Source organism: Oncorhynchus mykiss, chromosome 13, assembly GCF_013265735.2.
Source record: "Oncorhynchus mykiss isolate Arlee chromosome 13, USDA_OmykA_1.1, whole genome shotgun sequence".
NCBI classification, from domain to species: Eukaryota; Metazoa; Chordata; class Actinopteri; order Salmoniformes; family Salmonidae; genus Oncorhynchus; species Oncorhynchus mykiss.
The window spans coordinates 38,972,194-38,998,529 of record NC_048577.1 but is presented as its reverse complement, the minus strand read 5'-3'; the positions used below and the strand labels follow the sequence as shown (position 1 = coordinate 38,998,529).

At 40.3% G+C, this 26,336-nt stretch overlaps 1 protein-coding gene across 4 annotated transcripts; it reads right to left on the bottom strand.

Annotated features, from left to right (window-relative positions):
• Positions 1-7,569: 7,569 nt before the first annotated feature.
• Positions 7,570-23,240, bottom strand: LOC110486306 (MICAL-like protein 2). 4 transcript variants are annotated; one of them, XM_021557795.2, is made up of 19 exons: positions 23,114-23,240; positions 22,837-23,028; positions 21,672-21,720; positions 19,561-19,702; positions 19,014-19,189; positions 15,523-15,656; positions 14,930-15,436; positions 14,623-14,789; positions 14,182-14,257; positions 13,504-13,709; positions 13,269-13,379; positions 13,106-13,168; positions 12,873-12,937; positions 12,573-12,690; positions 9,838-9,940; positions 9,674-9,747; positions 9,430-9,544; positions 9,208-9,254; positions 7,570-9,110 (listed from the first exon to the last, which is right to left on the bottom strand). In XM_021557795.2, the coding sequence occupies exons 2-19, from the start codon at positions 22,977-22,979 to the stop codon at positions 9,007-9,009; spliced, it is 2,400 nt and encodes a 799-aa protein (XP_021413470.2). In that variant the 5' UTR covers positions 22,980-23,028; positions 23,114-23,240; the 3' UTR covers positions 7,570-9,006. The 4 variants fall into 4 exon arrangements, with proteins under 4 accessions (XP_021413470.2, XP_036796911.1, XP_021413471.2 ...); XM_036941016.1 differs by having other exon boundaries at positions 23,107-23,124; XM_021557796.2 differs by having other exon boundaries at positions 19,053-19,189; positions 22,837-23,192.
• Positions 23,241-26,336: the final 3,096 nt, after the last annotated feature.

The following is a 26,336-nucleotide window of genomic DNA, read 5'->3' as shown; positions in this document are numbered from 1 at the left end:
GCATGGAAACAGACCAAGATGTCATACCCTCTAAGTTTGTCTAAGTTTAGAGAAAATGTAGTTGATTTGGTTACTAAAATCAGCTGTATAATTTGATAGGAAGAAGATAGCGGTTCTGATTTCAGATTTGACTAGCAGAGAAGTAAATTACGTTTTTGACTGAGTCGTTGGGAAAGTGGTCAAAGCTGATGTGTCAAAGGTTACATTTATTTACTGTTAACAAAGGTTGGAGGTCATGGGAGTTAACAATGGGAGCTTTAGAATGTTGAAGTAGTCCAATTAAAGTGGATGAAGTCTTTTTAGGAGGACACAAATCTTATTTTACGAGAAACCTATTCCAGACCCGTCTGCACGTTTTAAAGTTTGAATGGAGTTTCTAGCTTAAACCGGTTTAAGAGGAGCAGTGTTCCAAATAACTAAGTCAGAATTAAGTTGTACATTATTTAAAGTGGAACCGCTGTCGCAAGTTCCTTTAATAAGAGCTGTCAGGAAACATGTTAGCCCCCGGCTAATTACTGCCCTAGGTTAAGTATAGCCCGGGGCTAAGACTGCACTGCACTCAACCTTACAGCGCATAATGCAGTGCTGTAGTGTGAGGGAGAGACAACAGCTTTTTCTAATGGGCCCAAAGCAGATTCTTTCATGCATATCCTCAACATGTTAGAGAAATGAAAGTGTACAATAACCATACAACATAGTAGAAAGAGGAGGAAGGGAAGTGCTACTAAGGTACACAATAGTACATTTTGGTAGATAGGTGCTCTTTGGTAAAAGGGGTAAATTGGTCATCAAAAAGAAAGGAGGACCAAGGCACTCTTCATATAATGAATTTAAATGCCTTTATTAGTATGGCATGTTCAATAGAAACAAACTTTTTTTTAAACCGACGCGTTTCGGCAGCATGGCCTTCGTCAGGGAGTACAAAGAAAGGAATACAATGTCCTCTTTTGAACAGCCTTTCCAATTAGCCCTAATTAGCAGAGGGAGTGGTTACACAATTGACTGAACACACCTAGTAAGCAATACTATACACATTAAAGGGTGAAATACTGTTGCTATGTTATCATAAAAATACAACTCCAAGCTAGAAGTATCAGAAGACTAAAAGGTAGTTCTAACCTTAATAAATATGACTGGGAGAAGTGTCAAGAATAAGAAAGCAATATATTCCATAGTACACTAGAACACAGCAAAACATGAACAACAGTCTAACCATTAGCGGAGGGCAAATTAAGTGTCCACACTGGATGACAGCAAATGGACCTATCACAACCCTACAGGAAGGGTAAGAAATCCATATCTTCATTTAAACCAGGGTATTTAGTGGCCTGTAGTTTGTAAATCCATATCTTCATTTAAACCAGGGTATTTAGTGGCCTGTAGTTTGTAAATCCATATCTTCATTTAAACCAGGGTATTTAGTGGCCTGTAGTTTGTAAATCCATATCTTCATTTAAACCAGGGTATTTAGTGGCCTGTAGTTTGTAAATCCCAAAACTTTCCCTTTGGTTTAACTGTTTAAGACGGTCCCCTTTTCTAAGACCGCTTAGCGGAACACAAGTACGCCATACGGGTAGGCAATGAAGACTACCCCATGGCAAGGCACTGCAAGTCCCTACACCATGGCAAGGCACTACAAGTCCCTACCCCATGGCAAGGCACTACAAGTCCCTACCCCATGGCAAGGCACTACAAGTCCCTACCCCATGGCAAGGCACTACAAGTCCCTACACCATGGCAAGGCACTGCAAGTCCCTACACCATGGCAAGGCACTACAAGTCCCTACCCCATGGCAAGGCACTACAAGTCGCTACCCCATGGCAAGGCACTACAAGTCCCTACCCCATGGCAAGGCACTACAAGTCCCTACACCATGGCAAGGCACTACAAGTCCCTACACCATGGCAAGGCACTACAAGTCCCTACCCCATGGCAAGGCACTACAAGTCCCTACCCCATGGCAAGGCACTACAAGTCCCTACACCATGGCAAGGCACTACAAGTCCCTACCCCATGGCAAGGCACTACAAGTCCCTACCCCATGGCAAGGCACTACAAGTCCCTACACCATGGCAACCCTGCCTCCCTACAGGCTATGGGTATTGATCATGTTCCGGCCTCAATTAGAAAAGGGGACCGTCTTACCCTGGTTGAAATGAAGATATGGATTTTTCACCCTTCCTCTAGGGTTGTGATGGGTCCATTGGCTGTCATCCAGTGGACGTTTTGCTTAATTTGCCCTCCGCTATGGTTAGACTGTTGTTGTTTATGTTTTGCTGTGTTCTAGTGTACTATGGAATGTATTGCTTTCTTATTCTTGACACTTCTCCCAGTCATATTTATTAAGGTTAGAACTACCTTTTAGTCTTCTGATACTTCTAGCTTGGAGTTGTATTTTTATGATAACATAGCTACAGTATTTCACCTTTTAATGTGTATAGTATTGCTTACTAGGTGTGTCCAATCAATTGTGTAACCACTCCCTCTTCCAATTACGGCCAATTGAAAAGCTGTTCAAAAGAGGACATTGTATTCCTTTCTTTGTACTCCCTGACGAAGGCCATGTTGCCGAAACGCGTCGGTTTAAAAAAAAAAAAAAAAAAAAAAAAAAACTTGGTTTCTATTGAACATGCTATACTAATATAGGCATTTAAATTAACCATACGACATAGTTTGGGTTTAATGCTCCAAAGTCATGTTAAAGTGTACCGGCATCAGAAGGCTGGTAAAAAGCCATGTGAAGAGGCTCAACTAAAGTCACAGATGTTCATCATGGCTTTTACCCAATCAAAGTCTAATCTGTCGGGGATTTCATGTGTGTTAACACAGCTACAAACGCAGAGAGCAAACACTTCGACAACAGTGCATAAATGTCTCGATATATTAAACAACCAGACAATAAACAACCTATTCAATTCCAGGGATTTGCATGAGAAATGGGAGTATTAGTGAACACAGACATCCTCAATATCTACTTCCAGAAGAAGACTGACTTCAAACATTATCCTGTGAGTGAGAGGAAAGGAGAAGAGAGCCAAGCCCGACAGAGAGAGAGCCATGTCTTCCTCTCAGTTTTGGGCATATCTGTGCTCACGATATCAAAGATTAGTACACTGTCACCGCAGATCTGCAATAAGCTAATTGCTTAATTAGCTGACCCAATTCGATAAGCTTCTTTTAGCATATTAACAAGAGCTACGTAACACATAGCTGTGATTCATGACGACTGGGTTTATTTATGGGGTTTACAATTATGAGAGTGAAATACAAAACGTAATGGTCAATAATGCTCCTTTCATGAAAGTTCTGGAAAATAACATGTGATCATGTAAAACATTTCCAGTCCATCACATATTCATGATTAGAATGCTCAGACTACTTGATATGCGCAGCTACTTTACGTCCGCTATGCGTCAGTGTCGGTGTGTTCCCGTTGAAACAATTAAGTTGAATCTGGGAATGATTTCACTGCACTCGCAATAATTCTGGACAATGGCGCATGAGGGTTAAACATAAAAATAATTTTCTTATTAGGTTGAAATGGATTAATTTACATTTTCTCCTCGCATACTTTACATACACTGTATGATCTCTTGCACAGCGCAGGAAGGTTTGGGTAAAAGAGCACTATTTGTATAAGATGAACTCATCTATATGCTAATTCATTGGCATGTAGACCTGCTTCATTTCTCTGATTCATTCCTGTTTACCTATTAGCTGTTATAGATGCAAAAGGAAATTGGAATATTAAAAACCAAAAAGCTGAGGGCTACAAAGCATTAGCAGTACATCACCTGTTATTATAGTCATATTAGGGTGCCACTTTTGGCCTTTGTTTAAGCTGCGCCCAAGAGCCAGGCTCCAAGTGAGGTTCCGTAAATAAAATGAGCCATCCCTTTAGTTAAGTGGGACCTGATGCACCTGACAAACCATAATGAGGTTTCAAATGTACCTAAGCCGAGACAATGTCATATGGAAAAGGGTCCAAAGCCGGTCTTAATATGTAGCAAAGGTTTCTTTTCAGGGGGGCAGTCAAACCTAATGTCTCAAAGCAACTCTGTTACACGTGCTTAGAACTACTGTGCAAGTTGAATACAACTACCTTTACTAAAACGACACATGGCAACACCAACATGGGCTTATATGGGAGATGTGACAGATCATATTACAACCAGAGCCTAAATGCTAATGTAATTTCACATGAACTGGGCTTAAAGAGATCCAAATCGACCAGTCGCTGATACCCACTTCCGTTGTGTTTAAGAGGATGACAACCTCCCTCTTATTGTCTAAGTAATTCACCAAAATTGCCACTTACAGCCGCTCAGAGTCGTACGTTTCATCTTGGAGCTTCCTCTGGTCTTTGCTACTCATCCCAATCCGACTTCCTTCCGAAAACGCCACCACTTCATTAACCTTGCCAGGCGAGAGATAAGACAGGCATTGCATCAAAGCAGTCTGCCCACAGAGAGAGAGAGAACAGAGCCCAGTCTCTCCACTACACAGCAGCCTTCACACACCCAAGCAGAGACACTCCACAGACGTATGCGAAACTCAGGAGCGTGTGTTCTAAACTGTGTCACTCATAGGCTGTCTGAGAAACGAACAACTATATATCCGTTATGTTTTAAACAGTATTGAGTGAGAAGTGTGTTTTTTGTTTGAAAGCAAGGTGAACTTCCCGCATTGCACTGTCCACAATTGGAGCACTGTCCAGAACACATCCAGGAGTCTGAAGGGAACATATTGTACCATACTGTAAAGAGTGCTCAGTTACACAGAAACACTGTCGAAGTTGCATTGACCTCTGACCTTAGAGGCATGGACATGAAAGGAATGGTTGATGGAAAAGGCAGTGGAAAATAGCTTTTACCAAATGAAGTAATTGCCTGACTGCAATAATTACTGTAGCAATATAATACAAATATTTACTAAAATCATTTACAAGACTTCTATTTCTACTACACGTTTGTTTCACTTAATCGCCCTGCCCACAATTTCTGAAAAATAAAGGGTAGAAAATTATTTTCCTTTGGCGGAAACGGCAAATCCCTGTCTGGATTCTGTTAAAAGGCTTAAAATGTCACTAAATGCCAGGGCTGAGACTCCTGCTAACATGTAGGTCTTTAAGACAAGATGTTAAAGCGTTGAAAGTTACCTGAAATTGACGAGGTTAATATTCTTATCGCAAACTGAGGGGTTCTGTGAAAGTGGATATTGAAAAAAAGGTAGACGGTACCGCAACCCTTCATATTAGAGGGTATCAAACAGGACTTATGCAATGTAAACAGAAATTACTCATTAAATTGTTTATCACAGTCTTTAGATACTGGAATACACCGGCATAATTCAAAAAAATGAAATATTGTGGCGAAGACGTCACTGTCTTCATATGGGGATATCACGAAAACATTACACCAACCAAACTGTTCTTGCACAGCAGACTGGAATTCAACATTAAAATCACTTAATACATCCCTTTACTAAACATCTGAAATGCCAAATATGTCTCACTTATGTTTAGCACACTTTCTGATATCAAAAAGGACCAAAGGCCAAATTCTGTTCCTAGGTTTCTTTGGAGACCATCCTCTGGGTTTTCAGCCAAATGTGAGTCACAGGTAAAAATACAGTGAAGTCCGTCATCCACCGAGCCAGCACATAGTCTGAGGAGAGTGAGACGTTCTGGCATCTATTAAGACTTACGTTATGTACATTGTGTTGCGAGGGGAATTTTACTGATCCACAAAACCAGCAGGAAACGGATAAGTGTGAGAGTTTTATAAGACCCTGTGGTAAAGCAACTGCATTGCAGAATCTCTGTTAAGTTAAAAGTTGCTGTGGCGTTGAGCAGAAAGTCAGGCAGAATCCTGCATGCCCACTGATAACATGGTTGGATTAGGGATGTTTAAGGGAAGTGAAAATTATTCATTTGAGATGGATGAAAGCTGCACTTGTCAAGTCTACCAGTCATGTACTTTATATATTTAATTTCCAGTAGCCAGCATACATCATTTCTCCTCAATGCAAATTTCTACACACCGAAATTGTGAGCATATTTACCTCGGCTCTCTCAAAACATTGACACAAGAAGTATCGTCACAAAAAATATATATATATTCTCCATTGAAGTAAAGCTGTGAACAAAACAATGCGATTCGGTTTGCCATATTGAGAATCTAATTGTACACATGCATTTACAATCAAATGACTAGACAAACAACTTTCATTTGAAATAATGCTTTAAGATTAAATTAATGTGATGTGGGTTAGACCGCGGTTTTAGCACATCTAATGACAACTTTTAGCACATTGGTTATAGTGTCAGTCCACTAAAAGTGTTGCAACTACAGTATGATGATAAGTCATAAAGTCTTTCCCGTTCACTTAGTGTTGCTCTTACAGCCTAGCAACTCATAGAACATGTCGGTCTCTCTGTACAAATATTATGATCTCTGATGAGAATTAAGTCTCCTGCCTGGATGGCCAATAAATTAGAGGCACGCTTCTCGTTTACTCATCAGAGCTAATGAGCCTGATAAAATTACCTCGAGGATCATAATTACAGGCTAGTGGCATAGACTGGCCCTCTGAATGAGTACAACGCGCGCGCACACACACACATTTTATACAGGGGTTTTTAACCCATAGGCCCTCAAATGCTTACTGGTGCCTTGTTATTATACCAATTATGACAAACTATCAAATATAAATTACACTATAGATGGGTAGTGGATTTGATTGTAAAACATGCCTAAGGATGCAATACAATGTAGAGTACAGCAAAGTCCTTGTAACAAATAATTTAAATGAATTGAATGTAAAACCCTGACTAAGTCAGTATAACGTGTATTTTGTCAGCGCCAGTACAACACATTATTGCCACCCTTTCATAAAGATGAACCACTCCATCAGTGATGGCACATTTTGATGGACAGTGTGGACACAAAAGCTCACCTCAGAGGATTTAGTTTCAGCACATTCACAGGACGAATTGTTTTACTTATGAATATTAATGGCCCTCTAATTTGAGGCCGCTGTTAATGCTTGTCGCTAGGAGCCTGGCAAATCAGGTCCCATTCCTGTTAAAACCATGTATTAGACACCCCCCTGACACTAAGCCCTCGCCTTTGATTCTTAATTGCAGAAGCGCAAGCATTTGCAGTAGATGGGGCGCAAAGCTTTAATTAACTCGATCACACGTATTCTGTCTTGACTGTCACCTACATCACACATGGTGTACTGCACCAATACCATCCCCAGTTCCTCTCAGCTAGAAAGATGCCGTTCCAAGTTTGTGATCACAATTTCATGCATCTTCAAATTGGGGATATGTCATTTATAAGTAGCTGCAAATATATTGACGTGAACAAATCTTAATGACTTCCCTAAAACCCATATTAAATGCAGGAAAGTACATCGCTCCAAATGATCACTTCTGAGCTTTGATACTTAAGTAGGGTCCCGGCATAGCTGGTCCAGAACCAAAACATGTTGGATGAGGACTGTGGTCTGTGCGGTAAAAATCAGGCTGTAACTTTGTGCTTCTATGAGAGAGAGCTCGAGGATCAGTTTAGATGTTTTATTAGGAACTGAACAGTCTCGCATGTGAATAAATCAAATCATATTGAAAAAACATCCTACAGTTTATCAAGGGACACGTTAATTGAAACTATAAAATATCAAGGCCGAGAATTGCTTAAAGTAAAAAAAAAAAAAGTTTATTTTTATTTATTTTTTAAATTTTTTATTTAAAAGGCCTACAGTTAAATTCTACAAGACATTAAAAAGTTAGATATGAGTGCTTTCAAAACCAAGGATGTTCAAATTATTTATTGGACAGCAAACTCAATTAAAAATATAAATACACATTATGCACATTCATTTAACATTCTTCCAAATTTTAAAAAGTCACGAGACATTGGGACCTGTGCAGACCTCAAACAGCATTTTCACAGATGACTCCAAAAGCCAACAATGTTCACTTAAAACATTGCAATAATGGACCAGGCATAAACAATGCTTCAGTAGATAATTCTATACTAATATATGTTTAATTAAACCAGGTTTAAGATTAAAAGCTCAATGCAACCATTAGTTTATGAGCTACTGTTCTACGTAAGCTTTCACAATGTTATTGCATCAGCAGAATTTTAACTTTTTGCAGCATTTATAAAATTAGCTGTCTGTACTGTGGTGAATTGGATTCAGGTTCCTGCCCGGTTCGTGTACGGTAAAACCATGGTGCCACCTACAGCACGACAGAAGAAATACAGCCTTTCAACTGAGGTAGCGTAGAACGCTGCTTACCACTTCACTGGTCTACAGATGGATTTCACTCAAAATGTTACTCAAGGTTTGTAATAACACTTTTTGGAAGCATAATACATTGGTATTAAATTGGACATACTGGAGCTAAAAACATCACTCAAAGGCAAGCTTCACTTTTGATACTAACAATTTAACAGTGATATGGATTCTCTTTCACCATTATCCGGTGCAACAATACCAGTTACATTATTTTGCATTGGACTTATTCTAACAGTGACTCTTGAACACCTCTTCACAACAATCCCAACCTAGACGTGTGGGGGAAAAAAAAAACTAACAAAGTTAAGCAAACCATGAGCTAAATTGTGATCCCTTAGATATACACTAACTCAAAAAGGAACAGAACATTATGATCAGTCAAGTGTCATGAGACCCATCTCAAGAACACTAAATGAAGAGTGAAAGCCTGGAGTCTCCTCAAACAAAAAAAACATTTCTAAACAAACCTTCGAGACGAAACAACTTGATGTGATATGTAGCTGAAAAAAAGTTGGTCTTAGACCTTCAGATCTTTCAGGCTCAGCAACATACACTCTTGTTACTTATTAGCTGAGCTCAAATACCACCATGAACACAAGTTGGTATACACACGCCGTATCACTTGAAAATATAAACCCAAATAAAAACAATCCAGACATGGGAAAACGCATACCTCACCCCCCACCCCAGAGCAATCAAAACGCAGTCCCTGGATCCCTCACAGTGACCTTTTTACTACTTTTGTGTCTAAACAGCATTTTGAAGGAAGACTTCCTCTTGATTTTGGATTGTTTAAGTCCTGTCCACCAGAACAAAGAGAGGAAATGACATTAAGCAAGGAACATCCCAGGGTTTAAAGACAGGGGCATTTTAAATCAACCACTTTAAATACTCACCAAGAGTCTGCATCATTTCATTCAACTGCTGATCCTCTTTGTCTTCCCTAAAAATGGAGAACATGTTTAGGTTTTTCAAGTTAGACATCCAGCTTGACCTCAGTGGCATTCCAGTCACTGCTTGAGACCATTGCAGATATTGAAATGCTACTCACATTTAAAAAAGAAAATGGGTCACAACTCACAAATTGTACAAACAATAAAGTTGCACCATTTCCCTACCTGAGCCTGTCTTCATCCAGTCCTTCTACAATGGCGTTTCTACCGTTCACAATCTCCATCAACCTCTCCATCAGCCCGTTCTCTCGCCGACGCTCCTCTGTAGACTTCAGATGATCTGTGATACCAGGGATAAGAAGACCTGTGTTTGACATAGGAGCACGACACTACAACACGGTAGCTGCTGATCTGTTAGGGGGATGTAAAGTGAACAGTTGAGGTGCTGTGTGAGCATTGTGCCGCCTACCTGGTTTCTCCAACAGTCTGCGCAGCTCACCCTCCACCCCAGGCTGCTGCCCCTCCAGGTCTTGAGTCTTCACTCTGACAAATGCAATAAGTGATGTTTAAGCCATTGTAAATCCAAAATAGTGCATATGCATTAGGGTAACATTTAACTTGACAAGTACTCACATGTACACAAGCTCTGACTCCCTCCTAATGTAGGTCTGCTTCTTTCGGATCAGGTTGAACCAGTCAACCATCAGAGGGTCCATCAAAATGTCCCCCTTGCCCTCTGCAAAAGGCCAGTGTCAAGGAAGTTCATTGGCAATACATTTAAAAAAATGACATTTATTTGTGCAAGACTTATGAACAAATTAATCACATTGTTCCAGTCCAACATGCACATTGAGCCTTTGTCAGTGCCTAAGGGCTGTGTGTATACAAACACACCAGCCACAACCAATAGTACAAACTGGCCTGGGACAGAGAGAAGAGTCCCATTAACTCCCCCTGCCTCCTATCAGCAGGACAGCCAGGAGCATGTAAGGAGTGAGGGAAGGAGTTAAGCAGTGAACCGGATAATAATATTAATATAACTGTGCCCAGATGGTGACCTTGAGCAGAGCAATCAGGCCCCCCTACTGCCCCTGCTCTGTCTGCAGCCACAGTCAGTCTCTGGGGCTGGTCAGCTATTCACCACTACCTCTATCACTCAAGGGGGATGGATAGTATCAGAGAGGGAGAAGGTGCCCCCATGTGGGCTGTGCCCGCCTCTCGCCTCATTGGGCCGTGGAGAAGGGAAATGGAACCTGTTCGGCAGTCACACCTCTCCCCTCCAGGCTGTGTGGGTTTGGATTCCTGTGTAAAATCCCAGGTGGGCTAGCAGGTGTCATGACTGTCCTGATCAGGTCAGGTTACAGGAGACCACAACCCTACATATTATCTCTAAACCCCAACAGAGGAGAGATCTAGGGGTCTGAAGATGTGGGGGTTTTATGACCTCATGCCTCTGGTAAATCTCAGGCCACAGACAAATTCCTTTGTCCTGTTACTATGGAGAACCAGCCTCAGAACATTAAACATGAAATAAAGGGACTTTGGAACAATGGTTTCCGTCAGCCACAATGGTGGTCATGACTATAGATGGAATATGAAAATGTATGTCATTTTTGTTTTGTTATTAACGGTTAATCGATGGCGTTATTACGAAAACATTGTAACGTGAAGAGTTTTCCTAGTACATGTTTGATGTTTATACATTGTACGTTGTGTGGAAAACGTCCAAATCAAAGGGAATGTTTTGGTAAAGATGAAATGTTAAGTTAGTTGTCTAAAATCGGATTTGAGAAAAACCTTGCTCTTAACTGGGTACGCCCAGTGAATTGCCCTAAAGGCAGTTACGCACACTTCTGACCCAAGGGTATAAAACCTGTGAGTAAAGAATTTACAGGGAAGACTGCGTGACCCAAGCTGCAGCTAAAGGTCTAAAAAGTCAACGAACCCAAAACAAGTTTGAAGACAAATAAATATTTTTCTACCCAAGCAACAGATGAGTAGCTGTGTCTAAGTGGGTGAATTCAAGTCGAACCACCTAGCCTCCATCTCACATCGAATCGCGGTATCTACACTTTCATTCCAACGCTGTGAGCTCTGAGCTACAGAGCCGTCTGTCTTCAGAAGACCCCTTCCAGAGTAAGGGTGAAGGAACAGACTCCTAAGCCAAAAGGACACGGACATCGTGAGGACGACCAGAAAGGTGCGACGGAGAAGTGCGTCATCGAGCAGCCTGAATGGTCCACACGGAGAATCCACAGAGAACTTCCCCACATAATTACATCATTATATTCTGACCCATAAGAGCGGCAGTTTGGGGCAAGGCTAGGGTTAGAATAAGCATAGCTGACAAATTCACCCAAATGTATATTTCTCTCGTGTACTTTCTTTTTCCTCTCTTTGAAATCCCCATTTTGGGTAACACTCACCATAGTGTTATGGCCCGTTACACCTTATAGGCTATTGATTAGAACGTAGTATATCTTTTATCATCATTTTAGCTTTTTAGTGAATAAATATTCAACTAAGATTGGTGTGGTACGAACTCATTGGTGAGACCCCGGGTCCGTGCAGATTCACAGACTATACGACGTTCAGAGCGAGATTGTAGAGGTAACTGGTTAATTAGCGGCTGTTGTAAAATCGATATTCTTTGAGTTAATTTGGGAAATAGAAACTCAATAAAAACTAACCTGGTGCCCCAGGTTAATGAGTTAATAATTGCTTGATTCAGTTAATCACGCAATTAGAAAAACTTGTAATCACTCGATGAGCAACAGTCGTCACATTAACTAATAGAACTTCACAACACAGGGATAACATGCTCACCATCAGAGCACAACTCAAAACTGAGAAGTGGAGGGACTGGGCCATTTCAATTGAAGTACATTAATAAATATCTAATCATAAAGGCTGGTCTATTTGGAAGTTAACTTGGAAATAAACATTGATCGAGGGGGAGAATCTCAATTGCATACTCCTTGCATCCTCTCCCCTTCTCAAAAACCATTGGAGGAGAAGGTCAGAGGGGAGGGGCTTCTGGCTTTCTCATCCAATGGGTTGAGGCGAGGAGTACGCAATTGAGATTCTCCCATGGTGTCCTTCAAAATCCTGTCCTGAAAAAAGACCCAGTTAAGGTTGAAACATGGTCCGTCTTCTTTAACATAAACGACAAGCAATTCTGCACACAGTTAAGTCCTTCAAAAGCCAGACTAGTGTCAAAACCAATAACTTACCTAAATGTCAAAGGGAGAAAGTGTATGCAGAGGACCTCTCTCCCACTTGCTTTGGCAAATAAACAATCGCTATTAGTCAACATCAACAAAGGAAGGAGAAACACTGGGAGTCAAGGGAAGTCCCAAGGCAAGTACCTTCCTCACAGCTGCGAAGCCTCTTCTCCATCTCCACTCCCTTCCTTTCCAATTCACCCAGGCTGTCTCCAATCTCACACAGCTCCTTCACTATCTGGTCCATGGGGATATGATGGGACTTACATTGAACAAAACAAAGAAAAACTTTGTGTCACCACCAATTGCTAATCCTGTGTAATTATTTAACTATGACCTGAATTTCATAAGAATATTACATATTTTCACATAGGATAGTTATTGCCTCTGATAAGCTCTAGTAACATGCCACTATTTATGTATGAGACATAACTGACAACTTACTGAGGGGGACCTCGTTTCAGACTGGGAGGTGTTTGTGGGTGACAAATACTTTCCATTTTTGGAGCCTAAGAGGTAGAAAGAATAGGATTATTACATATTTAATGGCTGACACTCAGGGAGCCATTGTCACATAAGACTTAACTTCTGAAAATAAACAGGCTAAGACATAACAAAAACAAATTAAAACAATGGTTGAGACAATGTCTGGTAATAGAAAGTGAAGGCCCAGTAACCTGTGGAACCCTGGCGAGGCGGTTTAGGAGACATAGGGGGAGAATAATTGACATCCGTTGAGCCTAAAAAATAAAACAAAGTGTAACCGATTAATAAACTGCAAAATATAGACTCCAAATACATTGTTGTGATGCAATCACTGAACGGAGTTCTTGTCTTTACCCGATCCCGCAGAGCTGTGGTGAGGCCTATTGGGAGTGGGAACCCTGTGCCAGACAGGAACCAGGGGAGGAGTGGACAACAGAGGAGTAGAATAATTCCCATTTTTAGTACCTAGAAGGTGAAGCGTGATAATTTAAAAAATCACAAGTCATCGAAAATGTTTACTCAATCATTTATGAAACACTAAATCACTACTCTGCCAACTATAGAGGATAAGATAATAAAAAGCAGGTACCCAAGCCTCCAGAGCCGCAATGGGGCTGCTTGGGAGACGGAGCGCTGTGAGACACCGGGCCAGGTGGAGGAGGGTTGAAGGCTGCTGGGGGAATCGGAGGAGAGGTAGAGCTGATGTTGACGATGATACTAGTAGCGAAAGACTTCGAGATGGCTTCAGGTTTGGGTTGCTCAACAATGATCGCATGGTCCTCAGAGTCAGAGGTCCTGGAGAAAGAGGGTGCATGTAAGGAGCAGGAAAAGATTGGACTTTCCCCTGAAAATCAACCAATTTGGATTGAACATACAGTAAGTACAAACAGAACATTCAACCTCACCTTAAACATTTAGAAATAATGGAGATGAGAAAATAGTGGAGGGGGTCATCAGAGGGAACTCTGGGGAAACTAGTTAGTTTTGCACTAGGGTTCATGTCAGGCATAGCACTCCTTGGGACTTGTGAGGATGGGGGAGGAGAGTGGCTGCAATTTGAGCCAATCAGCCATAACGGAGCAGGGCGAGGCAGGATGAATCCGGAGGCTGGAGGAGTGGATACATGGACGCCCAACTGGTTAGCTCTCCAGATCAGATATATAATTTAATCTCTCACCCGGGTGACAATACCTGCCTTCCCTTGGTGTGGATGTACAGGATTAGAAAGAGAAAGTGGTTGATTAACAGATGAGCAGTCCAGACTTACTTCAGTCCTGGTCCATTTTTAACAGGCTTGAGCTTTGATCGCCAGTTAACAGGAGCCTCTGCACGGTCTGCACTTACTGCCAAAGAGACATACATTTTGAAAGGAGAGTGGATGATTCAAGCTCATTATTAAATTCTACAATTCTATTTAATGTTAAAAAAAATAAAAACATTTAAAAAGGGCTAAACAAGATGGGATAACTAAATAAAAAGTGGCTGTTAGTAAAGACTGCTAATGCACTAGCAGCTCATCTTATTTTCATGCACTTCAAAACAGACTTTTGTTAAACTGTATGGAAATGCTGTTCGTGGCTACACCCTTGCATTAACAACAAGGTAATCGAAAGCGTTCCAGCTTTTGAAGTTTCCCCTATGACCTATTGTAAAAACATGATCGTGATAAAAAAAGTTCTGAAAATGAAATGGAATTGAAAAAGCTTGCCTTTGGTGCTGAAGGATACAGTTGTTGGTCTGGCGCTGGCTTTGTTGACTGTGTTAAGCAATTCCTTATTGCTGGTGGGGCTGGTGAAGAGTTGTCCTGCTGTGCTTGGCCCACATTTAGCCTGCTTCCAGCTGGGGAGGTCAGCTGAGCTTAGCACATCTCCAAACCTGGGAAGCAATACTATCACCATTAGTTTTGGAAATGTACATTTAGTAATAGCTGACATCCACAAAATTATATGAACTGTGGCTGTGCACACTTGAACAAGACTAAAAGCCTATAGGTAAACACATAGGCCTTTACTCACCTTCTTTCTGCTGGTCGGATAACAAAATATCTGGTGTTATTGTTGTTACAGTTCGCTTCAGCTAGTTTCTGGGTAATGACAGCCCTGGCTCGGTTCTTCTCTTCCTCAGGACTCAGGGGTACCCTCGGCAGTCCTGAGGGGGCTGGGGGCTTCTGGCTGCTGGAGGTTGAGGTAGATGACTGGAAGAACCTCTGCCGCGCTGCCTGGGTTCTCTGGGCCGAGCTGGTCCAGGGTTGGGGAGCTGGGGTGGTGGTCTCCACAGGCTTCAAGACCACCCTGATGGGGGTCGAAGGCACAGAGGTGGAGCAAGAGACAGACTGGACTCTGCTGGTGTCACTTTTGGATTCAACTTTGGTGCTTGGGCATCCGGTTTTGATGACAACCCCAGAGGAGGGAGGCTCGTTGCAGCCATTCTTAGTGTTATGGTCATCATTACAGATGAAGATACCTGGCTCCTTCCCTGGTTTATAGGCCCCAGCCAGGAGGACGATGGAGCATTCACTGCACCTAGTGAAAGGTGCAACATAAAAAGGTGTCAACACGTTTGAACCATAATGGTGGAGCTGGTTTCTATGTTTAAAGTGGACATTTACTTGAAGCAGCTCCTGTGGTAAAGCTTCCCCTCGATAAAGTGCCGTTGGACCAGATGAACGTGGCATTTGCACACAACACATTTACTGCTGAGAGTGCCTGTCTTATTGGACCTCTCCACCAAAACTTCAGTCTTCTGTGGAAGAGAGAGAAGAAAAAAAAAAGTGTTTGTCATGTAAACTAACCCCCCCGTCAATTGCGTTTATTTTCAGCAAAATTAACATGTGTAAATATTTGTATGAACAGAACAAGATTCAACTACTGAGACAAACTGAACAAGTTCCACAGACATGACTAACAGAAATGGAATAATGTGTCCCTGAACAGAGGGGGGGGGGGGGGGGGGGGTCAGAATCAAAAGTCAGTCAGTATCTGGTGGGGCAACCAGCTGCATTAAGTACTGCTGTGCATCTCCGCCTCAGACTGCACCAGATTTGCCAGTTCTTGCTATTGAGAGCCGGGCTCATCGCTGGCCATGGCAGAACACTGACATTCCTGTCTTGCAGGAAATCACGCACAGAAAGAGCAGTATGGCTGGTGGGGGGGGGGGGGGGGGGGGGGGGGGTCATGTCAGGATGAGCCTGCAGGAAGGGTACCACATGAGGGAGGAGGATGTCTTCCCTGTAATGCAAAGCATTGACATTGCCTGCAATGACAACAAGCTCAGTCCGATGATGCTGTGACACACCGCCCCATGACGGACTCGCCACCTCCAAATCGATCCCGCTCCAGAGTACAGGCCTCGGTGTAACGCTCATGCCTTCGATGAGAAACGTGAATCCGACCATCACCCCTGGTGAGACAAAACCACGACTCGTCAGTGAAGAGCACTTTTTGCCAGTCCGGTCTGGTCCAACGATTGTGGGTTTGTGCCCATAGGCGACGTTGTTGCCGGTGCCGTCTGGTGAGGACCAGTCTTACAACAGGCGTCCAAGCCCTGAGTCCAGCCTCTCTCAGCCTTCTGCGGACAGTCTGAGCACTGATGGAGGGATTGTGCGTTTCTGGTGTAACTCGGGCAGTTGTTGTTGCCATCCTGTACCTGACCCGCAGGTGTGATTTTCAGATGTACCGATCCTGCGCAGGTGTTGTTACATGTGGTCTGCCACTGCAAGGACATTGCAATTTACTGCCCTGGCAACATCTGCAGTCCTCATGCCTCCTTGCAGAATGCCTAAGGCATGTTCACACAGATGAGCGGGGAATCTTTCTTTTGGTGTTTTTCAGAGTCAGTAGAAAGGCCTCTTTAGTGTCCTAAGTTTTTATAACTGACATTAATTGCCTACCGTCTGTAGGCTGTTATTGTCTTAACGACCATTCCACGGGTGCATGTTCAATGAACCATAAACAATTCATGAACAAGCATGGGAAACAGTGTTTAAAACCTTTACAATGAAGATCTGTGAAGTTTTGGATTTTTACAAATTATCTTTGAAAGACAGTGTCCTGAAAAAGGGACATTTCTTTTTTTGCTGAGTTTAGATACACATGACCAAAAGTATGGACACCTGCTCGTCAAACAACACAATCCAAAATCATGGACATTAGTAGGCAGTTGCTCCCCCCTTTGCTGCTAAAACAGCCTCCACTCTTCTGGGAAAGCTTTCCACTACATGTTGGAACATTGCTGCAGGAACTAGTGAGTTCGGGCACTGATGTTGGGTGATGAGGCCTGACTTGCAGTCGGCGTTCCAATTCATCCCAAAGGTGTTCGATGGGGTTAAGGTCAGGGGTCTGTGCAGGTCAGTCAGGTTTTTCCACACCGAGCTTGACAAACCAGCGTTAAGATTTCCCTTCAGTGGAACTAAGGGGCCTAGCCCAAACCATGAAAAACAACCCCAGACCATTATTTATCCACCAAACTTTACAGTTGGCACTACGCATTAGGGCAGTTAGCGTTGCTGGCCAAACTCAGATTCAACCGTTGGACTGACAAATGGTGAAGTGTGATTCGTCACTCCAGAGAAAGCATTTCCACTGCTCCAGAGTCCAATGGTAACGAGCATTACACCACTCTAGCCAACGATTGGCATTGCGATCTTAAGCTTGCGTGTGGCTGCTCGGCCATGGAAACCCATTTCATGAAGCTCCCTATGAACAGTTATTGTGCTGACGTTGCTTCCAGAGGCAGTTTGGAACTCTGTAGTTAGTGTTGCCACCGAGGAAAGACGATTTTTACACGCTACAGCACTCGGCAGTCCTGTTCTGTGACTGACCACATCGCAGCTGAGCCATTGTTGCTCCTTTACGTTTCCACTTCACAATAACAGCACTCACAGTTGACTGGGGCAGCTCTAGCGGGGCAGACATTTTACAAACTGACTTGTTGGAAAGGTGGCATCTTATGACAGTGCCACATTGAAAGTCACTCAGCTCTGCAGTAAGGCCATTCCACTGCCAATGTTTGTTTACAGAGATTGCATTGTGTGCTTGAAATTATACACCTGTCAGCAATGGGTGTGGCTGAAATAAAATCCACTAATTTGAAGGGGTGTCCACATACACACAAAACAAGTGTATATATAGTGTGTATATATATATATATATATATTTAAAGAAATATATATATATATATATATTTAAAGAAATATATATATATATATATTTAAAGAAATATATATATATATATATATATATATATATATATATATATATATATATATATATATTTAAAGAAATATATATATATATATATATATATATATATATATATATTTAAAGAAATATATATATATATATATATATATATATTTAAAGAAATATATATATATATATATATATATATATATATATATATATATATATATTTAAAGAAATATATATATATATATATATATATATATATATATATTTAAAGAAATATATATATATATATATATATATATATATATATATATATATATATTTAAAGAAATATATATATATATATATATATATATATATATATTTAAAGAAATATATATATATATATTTAAAGAAATATATATATATATATATATATATATATATATATATATATATATATATATATATATATATATATATATTTAAAGAAATATATATATATATATATATATATATATATTTAAAGAAATATATATATATATATTTAAAGAAATATATATATATATATATATATATATATATATATATATATTTAAAGAAATATATATATATATATATATATATATATAAATATATATATATATATATATATTTAAAGAAATATATATATATATATATTTAAAGAAATATATATATATATATTTAAAGAAATATATATATATATATTTAAAGAAATATATATATATATATTTAAAGAAATATATATATATATATTTAAAGAAATATATATATATATATTTAAAGAAATATATATATATATATTTAAAGAAATATATATATATATATATATATATATATATATATATATACAAAAAAGTGTGTGTGTATATATATATATTTCTTTAAATAGACATTAAAGAACCATTTGTACCTGAACAGCAGCTCTGGTTGCTTTGGGGGAGGTTTTCACCATGAGAGAGGGAGGTTGGCGATTCTCTATAGCCATTTTAGACACTATGGTTTTGGCCACCACCGGGAGGTTCTTCTTTCCACACGGCTCCTCCTTGGAGCCCTCAGCTGGTCTTTTCACAGCACCCACCCCTCCAACTGGAAAAAACAACATTGGCTATCAGAAAGCAGAGGGTTGAGCCACAATACTCTAGTCTACAATACCTGAACCAATAGCTCAGTAGAGATGCTTTGTGAAACTGAAATAGTTTGAATATACTATCTTTTAAACCAATAACCCTAAACCATTTGAAAAACATTTGACAAGTTTTAAATGTACTACTGATTGTAAGGACAGGCACATTTCACTAAACGGGTTTGAAGCAATGTTTTCACCCAATTTAACACAACGCGTGTATTTCTCACAATCACCTTAAGTAACACCGCACCAGGAAAGAAAACACTTAAAGTGCAACATATAGGCTAGTGCTCCAATGTAACGAAGCTGCCTCAAGTCAAGACAGTCTTACTAGGGTTGCGTCCGTGGAAGTAGTTGTAGTACTGTGAGACGTAGGTGAGGACGCTCAGTCGGTCTGGGATCCTCAGGGCCACCATGTCCTCTGCATCCAGCAGAGCAGCGATCCCCAGCTTGTCCTCTGCAACCCGGAAAGCCTGAAGTTAGAAATAAACACTTGTTTTATTAACCAACCCTAAAGTCATAGAGACAACAATTAGGGGTCAGGTGTATTGGAGTTCCCCCTAGCAAGCAGAACACATAACATTGTACATGTTTACAAACTGTTAACTTTTAAGACTTACAAAGCAGAAGTAATAAGGAAAAATCTTACATCATTTGAATAACACTTTCCCAAAGTTCTTGAGTGTTTCTTAAAATACAAAGCAGCTACTTAATTTAACTGTAAACAAGCCAGACAAAATGGTCTCTTCAGAAATATAAAATAGTGAAGTCCAGCCAGCAGCTGTTTGTGGCCCCATGCCGGGGAGGTCTGGACAGGGGGTGAATAATGAATAGCACATTTCCTGTGCACACTCAGCCCTGGGAACAAGGATGGAGAAGGACAACGGGGCATTGTTTGGGATCAACCTGATGTGCTCATTAAAATGTTAAAGTACAGCCTTGCAGAACGGCATATCCGTTCGTGTTGGAGGAGGAGAAAGGCCAAACAACTTCTACATTTGTGAGATTCTCTGTATAACAGAAACGGAACTGCCCATTGTTGCTGTACAAAACAGAGTCTGGACAAAACAAATGCATATTTGAGTCTGTAGTGACAGATACCCACCACTGAGAGAAACCTGACACACATGAAGGACTGGGACCTCCTTGTCATGAAATAAAGACTACTGTCAATGTATATGGGATTACCGCAGAATAAAAAGAAGTAGCTACACAACATTGGTGTTTGGACTCCACCATGGGGGAATTCCTTCCTAGTTGGTTAGTCAAATAGACTAGCGCTACTAAAACTGAGAAAAAAAACCTACTCTTCTGTGTGGCTTAAAACATGTTCTTCCTATGCAACCCCTCAAGCAGTGTTGTCTCATCATACTGTCTAACATTTGTAAATGGACCTTTATCGTGCGGATCGAGTGGCCCACAGATAACAGTAAGCCTCATTCATAATGAATAACCCAGGGAGCCTCTTCTAGTACTCAGGTTCTTAACAGACGCTGTGGGGGATCGGCACGACTAGCAGCTAGTGTTTTGCAACAGATCCTGGAGAGCATAGAACACCGAGGTCTGTAATCCCCAAAATCAGAGGAAACCAGCACAGAGAGAACAACTAAATTATGGACAAGTCCCAGCTGCACTGTTTGACTCATTCTTATCCTAACACACTTCCTGCTATGAAGGAAATAGAGGGGGTGGGGGGGACAAAACAGTTGGTCAAATAATTCCAAAGAGTTAACAACAAGTTAAATTCAACCAAGTCAAACATAGTATCTGATGTTTATAGTTAAGCCGGCATCTGTCGAAGTATCAATAGAAATGAGTGCAACTAGCCAAAGTCACTACCAAGTGAATTGTTAGGCAGTATAACACTCACTGACTTGACACGTTCCGTACAACTCGCAGATGACATTCTCCTCACATTAAAACAGCAACATGGGACATACCTTGTATAGCACCCCAAGGAGAGATGGTTTCCCAAACTACAGTTGGTATATGAATAACCTTGCCTGGGACATGAAATCCTAGGAATCCATGTTGTTCAGTTATCAACTGGGAAAGACGTTCAGCATTTGGCCACAGCGTTTACATACTATGCATGCTACAAGCAATAGGTCACATTTATGGTGAGCCATCACATTCTTTTCATGAGTTGCATTCAACATCACCCTTCAGAGCAAAATGTGTTTGCCCCAGTTCAATAGAAACACTGAGGTATATATATCAAAATAACCATGAATTGACTTGTGCACAATTCCAGTCCTTTGGAGACGTCACTAATAAAAATGAATGTTACAAAGGACTTGATGCATTTGTAACAATGCAATCGCCTCAAACACAAACCAACTGACTTCCTGATAAGATGGTCAAACAGTTCAGTATGGTCATGTCAATGTACAACCTTTAACTGTAATGATGTACTGTCTATTTATGCATGCAACATCTTACCAAGTTGTTGTTGTCAAAAACATCCTCTTTATTCAGGGAGTCGTAGTCTCTGAATATAGAACACAGGGAAATTAATAATTCACATTGTAGAGGTTGATCAAAGGTTATTCCCATGTGAGTTTGGGTGCCTAAGTGTCCTGTTCAAGGAAAATAACCAGGTTTCTGGGATACATCAAAGATAATATTCTAGTCCACTAGTATAGCAAGAAATCTTGTGGGAATGGTTATGCTGGGAGGTTTCTTTCTGTTTCAGACATTTAGTACATAAAATCAAATGTGTTCTCTTGTTAATCAACAATGATGTTTGACTTAACCTGGAAACTCTAAAAAGTTTGACTAGGGCACATTTCATTTCCATTCATGTGACATTATGCAATGTATTGATTAAAAATAAAATATCACATGCATACCTACATGAAACTATGGTAAAAACATACCTTACTCGTAGTTCAAAATTCACTTATGAATATTTGCCTATGCTAATCTAGCCTAATTGATGAACATGCTTAGATAAATATAGACTACATTTTTTATTCAACCAAAATGTTGTCAAGCCTCTGGCTAGAGGGGGGATTCCCGACACCATTGTTAGACAGGAAGCCACTGGGAATACTTTCCTTCAAAATAAATAGAACATGATAGCAAATAGCGCTTCGTTTCTATTGTATGTAGTGTTCAAGGGATTACATTAGGCCAAACGTTACATGAGAACATTACTTTTCTAAATCATGATTTGAAGCTATAGTCTAAGCTACAAAATGTGTTTGCAAAGTAGAAGACAATGACAAAAACATTAAAATGTTGTTTGGTTGATAAAAAGGTACGGCGACAGTAGGCTAAGGTTTCCCAAACTCGGTAACGTTAGGGCAAAAACCAAAACGTCTAACATTAAATCAGCTGATTCAAGTCAACTAATCAAGTTTTGATCATTTGAAATCAGCTGTGTAGTGTTATGGCAAGTAACACCGAGTTTAGAAAACGCCGAGGCCGGTTTTTCATAAATATCATACGATTTTAACTGTAGCTTTAGCAGCGAATGCCCATCGAAGTGTTTGGAAGTATTGATTGTTTGCAGCTGCTAATGATCTGTTGCACCGGATTAACCATTACGTTGAACATCAATTCTTCAGCCAAATCTATATTTTAAAGTCATATTAATGCTTACATTAGGTCCGGTCTGTACTTATGGATAAGCGCACAGAACGCCAACCCGTCCCTAAAAGAAGTTGTCATGTTGATGACAGCCACATCTCGGTACCCATCGCACTGAAGTTTGCACCACTGTTGAAGCGCCTTGATGGCAGCCATCCTTCCCGGAGCGCGTCCTGTCAAATAAATGACTCCAGAAAAAAAATATCTATACAAAAGAGAAGTATGTAACCAGTGGTGTTATGTCTTATTTCAGGTGATGTACAGGTAGTAGAAAGCAAGATACCGATTACCAAGAAAGAAAAGCCAGTTCAGTGTTCAATCATCAGCTGATGGTCGCGACTGATTCGCTACCATTGCATAGCTCATGAAAAAGTATATTGGCGTGACGCAAGGGGGCGAGGCTTTGGTTCAGTAGCCTAATTAACGCTGTTAATTATAATTTTACACCGTGACATAATTGCACTTTTTAATAATCACAGTGTTGGCAATGAATCGGTCCTTTTTAGTGTCTGTCCGGTTATCAAATATTCATTTGCATTATGTCCTGAATAGTCTATTTCAGAGAGGTAATCATTGGTATAGAAATATATATATATAATCAATATTTACACTATTGTTGAAGTCTGTGTGGTTTTAATATCATTATAATTTTGATGGACAAAATAGGCTATAAGCCTACATTAACGCACTAATGAGCAGACATTAGTGTAGAAGCCTTAATGAGCAACTCAATTAGGCTATGAATACAAAGGATTCGGCTGAGCCCTTTTTTGCTCATTTGCATATGGGTCATTTGCATATGGGACATTTTCATTCGAAAAACCAATGATACATATTTTAAGTTACATGTTGCAAACTCGGAAGAGGCTTAAAGTCTCCATGAAACGAATTAACTCAGAATCCAGACCCACTGACCCATTTTGGGTCACCAATGGTGGTTTCAAATTTGACCCAAATGAGATGGGCCTAAATGAAGATGGAGTGACTGGGGGATACTCTCTAATTGTGATTGGACAACAATCAAAAACAACTTGAGTGTGTCTGAGTATGACCCAACATAGGAGAAACTGACCCACCAAGAACTCGACGACCTCAACTAGATGCATAGTCTACAAAGAGATTAGATGGACATTGATATATTTACAAACAGCAAAAAAAAAAAAAAAAAACATTTACTTGGTGTAAATAATACAAGTAGCCTAATGCAGAGTAGGAACAACATACCAAAAAAAGAAAACAAAATACATTGGGGAAAACGTGTGTAGTATCACTGTAATTACACTAAAACGTTTTTTATATTCATTGTTTTAACACAATAGCAAAATATGCGTTACCAGGCCTTGAAATCTACAGAATATAAAGATATGGATAGTTTAATTATTACTGAAGCAAATGCACACTGGCAATAAATATCCTGCTGACAATGAATATACATACAGTTATAATAATACCTATGGGGTTTTCTCATTTGGGCAAAAGACCTCTCTCCTCCATGACCAGGAAACCGATAACTGGTCAAGAGTGTGTCAAGTTGTTAGGAGGCAAACAAAAGAGTGTCCTCCCCTTCTCAATAGCCAATTTTCATCAAGGATATTCATGTGTATCTTACCACGGAAGGGTTTTGAAATCTCCCACACCCCCTTTGAATCAGCGTATTGATTTGTCAGAGGAGAAAAACATGCACATATTTAAAAACAATATTCTACTTGTTGTTTGTTTTATCTATAAAATCTAACTTAATTTGTTTTGATTACTTTACACTTATTTTGAGATCCACCCCAGTAAACGTAATTTGCCTAATGACGAGTCAGTGGAGAAGGACCGTATCATTTCAAGTAAACGCATTTCCATCCACGTTCACCCTCCTTGCCGACTGTCCTCGATTACCTTTTTCCCTTTACAAAGGAGGCAAGAGAGGACGGAGGAGGTGAGTAAATCTAACTGAAAAAAGGCCCATGAAAGGAGAAGAGATTTCATTACCAGAGGGGGGCACTGTTAGACTACAGAGAGACTTCTGAAAACATACAGAAGACTCAAACTAACACTCAAGCAGAGCCGGCCCTGGGCACAAATGACATAGGCGCTCGACCCCCCCGGCCTTAATGGGGCCCCCAACTAAAAAAAAAACGAGTCAAGGACTCTACTTAATGCTCAGCTTTAGAATAGTAGAATACACAAGATGCGTCGTGCGTTAACAGTTTTCCTCTTGCTATGTCAGTCACCCAAATAACTCCTCAGCTAGCATTTTTTAGATTGGTAAATTAGTCTACCCAGCTACCTAAACTTGTAGTATAGTAGTCATGGGCAAATTAATTACCGACCGGGCACAAAGGGCATGTGTGCAGGGGCCCTTACCTCCAGGGGCCCCCCTTTGATTTTGTTAGTCACTCTCAATCAGATATCATATTAACATGCTATAAGTCATGGCAAAATATGTAGAATTTTAGTAAATTAACTTTAAAACTTAAAATGTTTCTCTCCGCTGTCAAAGGGGCCCCTAAAAGGCTAGGGCCGGCCCTGCACTCAAGATTTACATTCTCCTTTCATTACAATCCTTCCAACTCCCTATTCATATCCCCAGATTCTGCATTGGAATTTGCAGTGACCTTGGCCAAGTGGTGTCATATCCCATGTTTCTTCCACAGAACTAAAGGCTGTTCATGTCATACAGGAGATTGGCCATACAAAAAAGGCCAACGTCTAAGCCCGAAGGAAGTGCTCTGACTGTGAGGCTGAAAATCCATTAGACTTGGAACAGCTGCTCTTTCCATGCTCTGAAAATCAACATAATACAGTTTAGTAGGAGAAATAGTGTCAACTCTGGAAAAGTAGTGATAATGATGATACAGGCTATTCTTATAGTCCCATCCTGTAAATATGTTTTAGTCGACTGTACTTTTTAAAAACATCGATATACAGTATAGCTCAAGACGATACAATATGTTAGTCGTCTTGATATACATTTCGACAATATCGATAAAATATACAAACAGTGATAGCCTCTCTGAGGTATTTAAATGACAGCACTGTTGTAAAAAGTTCATCTTTCTCAGCAAAAAACAACATGTTTTGCCTCGTAATCTTCAGAAGGCGTTCCTGTCATTGGGGGCAGTCATTTTTCAGCCACTTCCATTGTTTCCTGCGAGAGCCTGTGGCAGCACGCAGACATCCTGCCTCTCGGTCTGCAGTGAAGGTAACAGGATAGCCCCGGCCAGGGTTGGGCTTGTCATCGATGAGATCATTGAGAAGTCATCAGAGCGTTTCCTCTTTTGATTTGACCCTAATCTGATGGCTAATGTAAGAGCATTTAGTCACCAGTAATAAGGCAGAATATCTAAAGATCCTGAGGTGATGGATGAAGCTCAGGACTGTATATCGGAGTTTTACGTGTATTATGTACAGATTTATTTAGGTGTGAAAAATCATGAATTTATTAAATAAATAATTTATTCTGAATTGACTCACCTGGATAAATAAAGGTTCAATAAAATGAACCACCTCAGTGGGGATTGG